This window comes from Eucyclogobius newberryi, unplaced genomic scaffold (genome assembly GCF_026437365.1).
Source record: "Eucyclogobius newberryi isolate DKJ021-1_F unplaced genomic scaffold, fEucNew1.0.hap1 SCAF_9, whole genome shotgun sequence".
Taxonomy (NCBI): Eukaryota; Metazoa; Chordata; class Actinopteri; order Gobiiformes; family Gobiidae; genus Eucyclogobius; species Eucyclogobius newberryi.
In genome coordinates, this window is record NW_027316532.1 from 36,135,753 (window position 1) to 36,145,370 (window position 9,618).

The 9,618-nt window shown below is 40.7% G+C and overlaps 3 protein-coding genes across 4 annotated transcripts; 2 read left to right on the forward strand and 1 right to left on the reverse strand.

Moving 5' to 3' along the window:
* Nucleotides 1–152: 152 nt before the first annotated feature.
* On the forward strand, nt 153–1,080 carry rangrf (RAN guanine nucleotide release factor). Its single transcript, XM_072438401.1, has 2 exons — nt 153–209; nt 403–1,080. The coding sequence occupies exon 2, from the start codon at nt 435–437 to the stop codon at nt 1,017–1,019; it is 585 nt and encodes a 194-aa protein (XP_072294502.1). The 5' UTR covers nt 153–209; nt 403–434; the 3' UTR covers nt 1,020–1,080.
* A 2,172-nt stretch (nt 1,081–3,252) lies between these two features.
* Nucleotides 3,253–4,845, reverse strand: itpa (inosine triphosphatase (nucleoside triphosphate pyrophosphatase)). Its single transcript, XM_072439271.1, has 9 exons — nt 4,754–4,845; nt 4,544–4,681; nt 4,317–4,374; nt 4,166–4,230; nt 4,009–4,082; nt 3,897–3,928; nt 3,715–3,827; nt 3,560–3,636; nt 3,253–3,425 (listed from the first exon to the last, which is right to left on the reverse strand). Exons 2-9 carry the CDS (start codon nt 4,604–4,606, stop codon nt 3,293–3,295), a joined length of 615 nt encoding a protein of 204 aa, XP_072295372.1. The 5' UTR covers nt 4,607–4,681; nt 4,754–4,845; the 3' UTR covers nt 3,253–3,292.
* Nucleotides 4,846–4,874: 29 nt separating this feature from the next.
* Nucleotides 4,875–9,188, forward strand: mettl13 (methyltransferase 13, eEF1A lysine and N-terminal methyltransferase). 2 transcript variants are annotated; one of them, XM_072439256.1, is made up of 9 exons: nt 4,875–5,126; nt 5,284–5,556; nt 5,767–6,235; nt 6,309–6,508; nt 6,662–6,851; nt 7,024–7,110; nt 7,212–7,424; nt 7,512–7,640; nt 8,864–9,188. In XM_072439256.1, the coding sequence occupies exons 1-9, from the start codon at nt 4,974–4,976 to the stop codon at nt 9,154–9,156; spliced, it is 2,007 nt and encodes a 668-aa protein (XP_072295357.1). In that variant the 5' UTR covers nt 4,875–4,973; the 3' UTR covers nt 9,157–9,188. The 2 variants fall into 2 exon arrangements, with proteins under 2 accessions (XP_072295357.1, XP_072295356.1); XM_072439255.1 differs by having other exon boundaries at nt 6,952–7,110; nt 8,864–9,187.
* Nucleotides 9,189–9,618: the final 430 nt, after the last annotated feature.

Sequence of the window (9,618 nt, forward strand, 5' to 3'; positions counted from 1 at the left end):
GACAATAAATACATGCAAAATAAACAACTGGTTAATAAATCTTTAGCTTTATTAATACACGTGTTGTATTTATTGTTGCGTATTCAGAACCGTTCCAACCTGTTTCTCCTGCAGAGGGCGCTATTATCCTCGGTTGGTTTTGGGTGAACCACCAGAAGAAGAACAACTTCCGCCGTTTCAACTTGTAACGTGAAAGACCGAATACGACAGTAAGTCTTTTTTTTTTTTTATCAACTACAACCTGTTTATGTGGTGTGTTTAAAGACAAAGAACTAAATAAATCCTCAGAACTTTCCGCAAACATACCAATCATACCACAAAGGGTTACATTTCTGCTGATCGTATGTCAAATATCAAACAATGTCTCTAACTTAGCTAGCACTTTGTTTTGGTCTTTTCCAGACACTGCACGTTTGCTCCTTGATTTGAGGGACATGCAGACTGTGGGAGACAACCCTCCTCGGCCTCATCCACTCTTTGGAGGAGCCCTGTCCACTGTCATCCCCTCCAGCTCCACAGACATCAGCACCTTGAGGGACATCCCAGACAACCAGGAGGTGTTTGCCCACGCACACACCGACCAGAGCATCATCGTGGAGCTGCTCGAGTATCAGGCCCAAGTGGCAGACCAGGATGCTGCCAGGTATCACTTTGAGGACATTGCAGGGAGTAACAAAGCTCTGGAGCCGGGTGCTTTTCAAGTGACAAACATTATCCCTCTTCCTAAATCTGAGCTGTCCCTGTCACAGTGCATTTCTGGTTGGATGCTAACAGGAGCCCAGTCTGTGTCCAAATTCAACGAAGAGGCCAGGAATACTGTGACCATTCACCTTGGGCTTTTCCGGCTGCCTCAGTTCTCCACAGATATTTTGGTGACGTTCAACGATCCGCAGAGTATAGACGTGGAGAGCAGCAGTGCCAGTTCAGTGTCCGGGACGCACACGGAGCCATGGACTGTCCAGGACTTTCAGACACTGCTACAGTCACTCACTCTGCATGATCCGGGACTGTTTGGGTGAACCCTTCTCTACTTTATCCATCAAAGAGCACTGGCAGTTTTCAATTGGTGAATTCTATTCTGCCAAAAGTATTTTCAACAGTGTGAGTCAAAACACACATTGAAAGATGTTAACCCAGACTATTTTCAAATAAATATTATAAATTAAATGTGGAATTAAGTTTAATTATTTTGTGGGATTTGGCCTATGATTTAAGTTGATCTATATTTGAAAAACCAACAATCATATGCTTTTGTCAGGCTTTGATTTTTAGGACATCCTCGTTATAATTCAAGTAATGTTTTCAATGGATACGTACTTAGTGAAAAGAATAAAAATAGAATAAAAAGTCAAATTACTTCAGACAGTGTTACCTCTCAAAATGGAAAACAGCTTTGTGTGTCTGTTAAACGTTTTGTAATAACAGGTCATTAGTCTCATCTGGAAAATATCTGTGCTTTCATTTAAAGTATAAAGGCAATGTCTATAAGCCTTGAGCATAATTCAATCTTTTCCTTAAAGCGACCATTTTATACGATGGAAAATGACCCTTATGCCTTTTACTTTGAAGTTAAAAATGACAAAATGGACGATTAACTCTAAATACATGCTGCCACTGGTACTTTGTCATGATTTTCCAGGCTGTAATAAGACTTGAAACACAGGTAGGTCTTGCTCAACAAATTAGAGGAAATAATATGTCTGCTGTGAGCCACATCAAACCCTCTTCTTATGGTGTAATCACACTGGTTTAGGATCTCATAAAGTTAGATATCTTTTCCTGTTTGTGATTTAATGCCTTTCGAACACGCTATCCACCCAAAACAAACAACAATAACAGCAACTCAATAGAGAAATACTATTGCTTCTGTTTACCATAAAAACATTGCATCCTGTCAGATTATGTTTTCCACATTAAAACACGTACAATACACATTAATATACAGATAAAATGAACAAGACAGAAGAAGTAGAGAGAAAAAGATGGGGATGTAACAGGGGGTAGAAGAGTAGGCAATGGGGTAGAGGAGGCTAGGGGTAGGGGAGGTCATAGGCTTGGGTGAAGAGGTATGTTTTGAGGCGGGATTTGAATGTTGTGAGTGAGGGAGAGTGGCGGACAGGTTGGGGGAGGGAGTTCCAGAGTCGGGGTGCTGTTCGGGAGAATGCTCTGTCGCCAAAAGTTTTGAGTCGGGATGTTGGTGCAGTCAGGGTGAGAGACACAGAGGTAAAAAAAAAGTTCATAGCAATCAACGATGCTGTTAACTTTAAAAGTTCGGATTAATGACAATCCCGGTCTTCGCACGTCTTACCATTTCTTGAAGACAAACCAAACAAATAGATGGCTTTGTAAATGTTTTTGCTAATGAAACCCAATATCACAGGTATAGAATCTCATGTAATGGGGAAACAGGACTTACGCAAACGAAGCTGTATAGTTTGAGTTGCAGTTGTAGCATGTTATGGGGTTATATATTTGTAATAGTGGCAGTATTAGCGGTAGAAGTGATAGCAGCAACGGGTATATTACAAATATGTCCTAAACTATTTCTGTGTCCTTAAGTAAGCTACTTCACTTTGCCTGTCGCCGGAATAACTCAAAAACACTTCTTTTTTTAAATCTTGCTCTAGAGCTGTAGTTATTTTGTTTTTTAGTCACACCCCTTTTCAGTCTCTAAATTGATGCACAGAGCATGTCTTTAGTCGACCAAGACTCTTTTGTTGACTAAAGCTCTATAAAATACACCAAAAGTGCTCAATGCAAGTCAAAGCAAAGTCCTGTTCTTTCAGTGGTGTCAGATGCAACGTTTTCAGTCCATCTGGGAGCCATCCGTCACAGGTGTATGCATAGTTCCTGCTTGGAGACTTCCAGCTCCCGGTTCATTTATTACCCACACTTCCCTGTTGTCACTGATGTGTAGTGCTGAACATCCTAAACCTCCCCCTCTCTCTTTGGACCACTGCCTCTCTTCTACTGCCAGATCCTTTATCCCATGTCCAAGGCACAAGTCATCTGCTGCTCTCATCAGAACCTTCTTAATTTTATGGTATTTTTCCATTCTATCTTTGTCAACTCTGGGAAGCCAAATCTTTAAAGGATGAGGCTAAGAATTTCCCTCCTGAGGATAAAAACAATGTGTATGTTTTTTCTAGGTGGCATATTTAACATCCAACTTTAGTGTCAGGAAAACAAGTTGGGATACATAAAATGATTGTAAATGCGGTTTCATACTAAAGAAAACGACAGTTCACAAAATCAATTAATGTAAATAAACAAAAATATTTTATTAAAAAGTTTAAGCATCCTCCTTTTTCTTCTTAGACTCTGGAGAGCTATTGTTCACTTGGGTAAAATGGTCCGACATGGCAGCCAGTGCTCTGTAGCGGTGGGAAATTGTATTCTTGACTGCTTTGGGTAATTCGGCATATCTGCAATAGTCAGTATTTATCAGAAAATAATGTTGGGACATTTGTATCAAAACTGCACAGACTTCATACTGTAGAAATGTGTTATATTATGGTGACCTCTAGTGGTTATAATGTAACAAGATGCAAATGCTTACGTTTTCTCATATCCTTCTGGCTGGAAACAAGGATCCCATCCAAAGTCTCTGGAACCTCTGGGTTCCACAATGTGCCCCTTGATGGATGAAAAATAAATGGGATGTACAGACAAAATCATTATGACAATACTATTCATAGAAAGGCAGACAGTCACCTCTGTGATTCCTCTGAAGAGCTGCACCTCTTTGCCCTTTCCAGCAGAGAAAGCAAATGTGCAAAGAGCCCATGCAGACTTATCCTCAAACCCAGCCAGAAGTTTGTACAGGCCTAACATAAAACACAACACAAAATGAATAGTCATGTTTGATTATGTACATTATGATGATAATAAATTACCTTCAGGCTTAAGCTTATCCAGAAACCATTTTCTGGAAGCAGATAAGACGATTAGTATATAGTCACAATAATGTCATACTCTTAAAACATGCATAAACTGAATCACACTGACATGTAAGGGCCTGGAAGTCCTCCCAGAGCTCGGAAACACAGACAAGTGTCCTCCACTATGACAGGTCCATCAACCTGAAGAGAAAATACAATTATCAAATGAAAAACATACAGGCAAATAATGTATTGGTCAGCTGTTGTTATAGCACAGTTGTTACCTGTTGTGCTGCTTCCTTACACTTTTGAATAGAAATTTCATCTGGTTCTCCTTGATATTCGGGTACTTGATGACATTGTACATTGAGTTAATGACATAAATTACATTTAAAACAGTTAAATGAATGGAGCGTAATAGGTTTTTATACTTACAATCAATCTTCTTTGAGATAATCTTGTAAGGAAATGTATTTCCGAGGATCTGAATAACCTAAAATATATACAAACAACAAGAAAAAATGTAATCCCATTCAAGAAGCCCATTGAAAAAGCACAATTCTTAAGAACACTCTTTTCAATTAAAACAAATGTAGTTTGAGAAAAAAAGACACGAAGGCTAAAGTGCTGATTTATTTCATACTCATATTTTTGATCGTTACCTCCTCGAGTTTCTTGGCATTTCCAGTCACGAAGACCACAGACCTTCCAGCCGGGACCGCCATGATGCAGACTGCGCGAACCCGGACGATTTACGGGGACGGACCAAAACACGTGCACACCCCACGGCACGCCTCCGTCTGCAGTATTCAAAGTGATAAAAGTTTAAAGTGCAACTTAATCAGACAGAAGTCGTTTAAACAAAGTCTTACTTGCTATGCAGATGATTGAACAGTACACGTAAATTGTCACAAAACACAGGAATTCGATGCCCCGCCTGCCCGAGAGAAGTCATCCATCCAACCCACGGAACAGTCCGAAATTATATCCGGGTTTACGTGCATGGTGACGAGCCAACGTGAAAGGTCCATGTGGGAAAGTGGTATTCAGTAGGGTTATAAATAATTTGAGTTTTAACATCGGAAAAGAAAAATGAGCCTGCTTCCTCGCACCGCGGACGAGTTCAGTTCAGCGGAATATTGGGAAAGGTTTTTCAAGAAACGAGGAGAGAAGGCGTTTGAGTGGTATGGAGACTACAACAAGCTCTGCGGCGTGCTGCACAAATACATCAGAGTGAAAGACAAGGTTGGGTGTTATTTTGTTTTGTTTTTGTGCACGCATATATTTCAAACGCTATTTACACTCTGTCATATAGACTCTTTTGAATGATCTGTGAAGATGATGTGTCCAGATGTCAACAAAGCATTACTCTTGTTATTGACCTCTTTGTATCTGTGTGCAGGTTCTGGTGGTGGGATGTGGTAATTCGGAGCTGAGTGAACAGATGTATGATGTTGGTTACAAACACCTGATCAACATTGACATCAGCGAGACAGTAGTAAACCATATGAACCAAAGAAATGCTGAGCGCAGACCTGACCTGAGCTTCCAGCAGATCGATGCCACCAAAACACCCTTTGAGGATGGCAGTTTTCAGGCTATTTTGGACAAGGGTACCCTGGATGCCATGGCGTCTGAGGAAGAGGGAGCACTGGCTTCAAGTATGCTCACAGAGGTAAAACATTTATGTAGATGCAGGGCTGAGCTTGTATCCCACATTTCATTATCTTTAAAATGTTTCAATACAAAGGATCCGTGAGAAATGTCTTGGAGGACAAGGCAATTATCTGAGACGTTATAATATTTCTCATATTCTCTTATTTTCTTTGTTGATTAAACAACTAACTAACTTGAAATTGATAAAGGCACTTGTTTTTTTCCACAGATGAGCCGAGTTCTGAGTGTTGGGGGCAGATATGTCTGTATCACACTGGCCCAGGAGAGTGTCATTAAGTTAGCTGTGGAGCACTTTGTTTCTCTCGGCTGGGCAGCAAGGCTCCACTGTCTTCAGAATGACACTGAGAGCGAGGAGGACTCTTTTGCTTTGCCTGTTTTCGTCCTGATCTGCACCAAGTTTCGTCAGCCAATGCCTGTACCCATTCTGGAGCTGTGTCTTGGGGAGGATGGCACACCGACTCGGTTCACTCAGATTTCAGAGCTGCTGTCAACCGTGAGAGCGCATCAGGCCTATTCTGTACTAAGGAAAAGGCTGCGTACAGGCACAGATGTCAGTTCAGCCGTCTCACTAACTCTTTACCACGTTAAGACAGGCCTTCCCAGATATACCCTTACTGTTCAAGACTCTGCTCCTGGTGCCAGAGTACCCAAAGCCAATCACTTTGCCATTTTTATTGGTAAGTTCTCATTAATTAGATTAACACTTCTATCCTCCATGTATTCTGTATCTTTCTCTTCATATTTTCTCAGTACCACAGGGAAGTGAGGCGGCTTGGCTTTATAGTTCTGCAGAAGGCCATAAACAGTTGGCAGCCAGTGCAAATTTCAGACGATTGGTAATTGTTGCAATGCACCGAAATCAAGAGTATGCCAATATGGAGGCAGTTCAGGCCGAGCTTTCACCCATGGTTATGGACTTGGCTCCTCCTGCTATGCCCCCCAACCATCAGGTAGGTGCATCTATATGTTAACAGGATTTATATGTGTGTGTTATCTATATTTTATCACAATATCTGTGTGTTACCTATATGTTAACACAATGTGTATGTGTTATTCTTTCAACCAAAGAAAATAAAACATTATAAATACATTTCCCTTTTCAGGTGCCGTTTTTGTCAGCCACTGGTGACCTGGGTTGGCGTGAGGTGCTCAGCACAGGGATCAGTGAGCTGAGTGGAGAGTTCTGTGTGGAGAACGTCAGAGGAGAAGATGGAGAACTGTATCGAAGGCTAGTGTTTTTGTCCAATTCTGCCCTCATCCAGTCAGAGAGCAAGCTTGTATCACCAAATGCAGGTACGTTGCATCAAACAATTTTAATTATACTCTAATGCAATTACAGCTCATGGTATTTCCTTTACTTAGCTTTAATATTTATTTTTTTACTTGACAACAGGGAACAAGAAAAAGGGCAAAAAGAAAGTAAAGCCATCAACTCCTTCAACAGTGCCCTCGTCTTCACTTTCAGTAGACACAGGCTTTCTCTGCTGTGAACATCATAAACTAATGGTCGCTGGTCTTTCCATGCTTGGGATTGATACGTGTCAGACAAATGGTATAATAACATTATTACGCTCAGAATTAGTAGATCGTATCACATGAATGGTAGTTTTGTTTATTATTAACTTTTTTGTCCATCATTTGTGTTGTTTTCAGTTGCTGCGGTGTCAATGCTCCTGGTGGGACTTGGAGGAGGAGGCTTGCCACAGTTTCTCCGAGACTTTGTTCCCGGTGTCATGATTGAAGTCGTAGAACTAGATCCTGCTGTATTAAATGTAGCAAAGGAATGGTTTGGATTCAGACCAGACGAGCGCCTGACTGTAACTCTTGGAGATGGCCTTGAACGCATCACAGCCTACGAAAAAGAAGGTGAGATGGGAAGTGTTACAAAGCTTTTCATCGGGTCTCCAAGCAAGTAACAAAGGGACAAGAGACTGACTGTTTTTTTCCCCGCAGGCCGCTTGTTTGATACCATAATGTTTGATGTTGATAATAAGGACAATACAGTTGGCATTAGCTGTCCTCCTGCTTCATTTGTTGAGGTCTCAATTCTGCAGAAGGTTTGCCGCCTGCTGACTCCAACAGGTATAGTATTGTTATAACACTATCATACATTTAAAAAAAGAATTAATGTGAATTAAATCTGTTTCAAAAAGTGTATTTGCCATCTATAAAGCGAGTATTAGAGCCACTTGGGCCATGAAGGGAAGGAAAGAGTAGATCTTTTAGTTTATACACATGTTTGATTGATTCATTTTTGATACTTACAGGAGGAATGATTTATGGCTGCATAGATCAAGCTGTGGGTGACCTTAGCCTTGTATAATGCATGGGTTTCAGAATGAGGAATTTTGACCTTCAATAGCGACTAGCAAGTTAAAACGAAATATCTTTAAAATGCAGAGTAGTCCTTAAAATGTTGCTTATAACAGAAAGCTGAAACCCATGAATAAGGAGATGGTTTATGAAAATTGTACTATTCTATTGACTGTGACGAGAAGTTTGTAGGTACACGGTTAGTAGATGCTGTGCGGATATAAACACTGAGCCTCATGCTACGAGCACTCCTCAGATCAACCATAATCATATTTAGCCAGCCTACGATCTGAAAGAAAGCAAATAAAAAGTGAATTTGATACTTGTTTTAGCATCTTCTCTACTTGTTTAAAGTCTGATAAATGCTTTCCTATACATGCGTTCGCACATCCGGGCAATTACCAGTACATCCGGGAACCTGTACCGTAGCAACAGAGTCCGCCATTTTGAAAGGGGCACGCTAGTAATTGACAACCGCACGTCTACTACATACGAGTGAAAACGCCAGGGCTTTCAATCAAGTACTCGTAGATCGCTGGCCATTCCAAATCAGGCCAGTCAGTCGGGCTATCCTTCCATAAACTATGTGGCATTCTGTAAGGACATTGCTCTGTTGTTAGACACATGGATCTATTATATTGTCAGGCCAATGAGTGATAGCTTTGTCGTTTACCTTAGTTTGCCGTTGTCGTCTAAAGAACCAAAGTATTCGTAGCTCATTATGCCGTAGAAAAGGATGCAGTCGTCGTAGTACAATAATGTGCTGTCAACGGTTGCTAGTATATCGCGTGCCCCTTTCAAAATGGCCTCATGTATTAATTTCCTTTATCTCTAAGTGGCCCTAATACTCCATAAAACTTATACACACTTGACATCAAAATGGGATGTGACTAAATATTTTCTATGTAAACTAATATATTGATGCATGTTATATTCACCAAGAATGATTTATCTAATGCAAAACAAATGACTGATTACTTATTTACTTACAGGGGTCTTTATTCTGAATCTTGTTTGTCGAGACTCCCTCCTGAAGAAAAGTCTACTGGAGCGATTGAAGAGCATATTTCCCACTATTATATCCGGTGATGTTGAGGGAGAAGTCAATCAAGTATTACTGTGTTCTAAAGGGGACAATCAGTCACCGGACACTGCAAACGTCCTGCAGTCCATGGGCCAAGCAGGTAAAAGTCTGCAGAGGTCACTGGGCTCTGACAAGACTGGCAGCAATCGCAGTCCACATATAGACATTTCAGAGCTAATAAAAGAGATGACAATTGTATGAAGACATTTGATCAAAATTAAAATACTTCATTAACTAGATGTTGTTGTTGTTGCTTTTAATGGCGACTGGCAGCCAACTGCAAAGGTGCAACCATCATCTACTGGATTGAGTGTGGACAGATCAACGGATACCATAATACAAAAAGGGCAAAGATTGTAGTGTAGCACTAAAAAAGACACTCCTAACTCTATAATCTTCCTTTTATATACTATAAGTAAGCAACCATAGCCTTACATGATCCTCATGACTGGATTGTAAGAAGATTCAGCAGATTGAATTCCTGTTTATTATTTTGAAACCATAAAACCATTTCAGTTCTTTCATAAGCTGTACAGCAAATCAGCACATGCTCAACAGTTTCTGGTTCTTGACAGTGATTACATAAACCCGTAGGACGTTTGCCTGTCCTGCTCGGCGACCTATAGAGTCCAGTGTGTCCCATTCTCATGCGAGCAAAGGCTC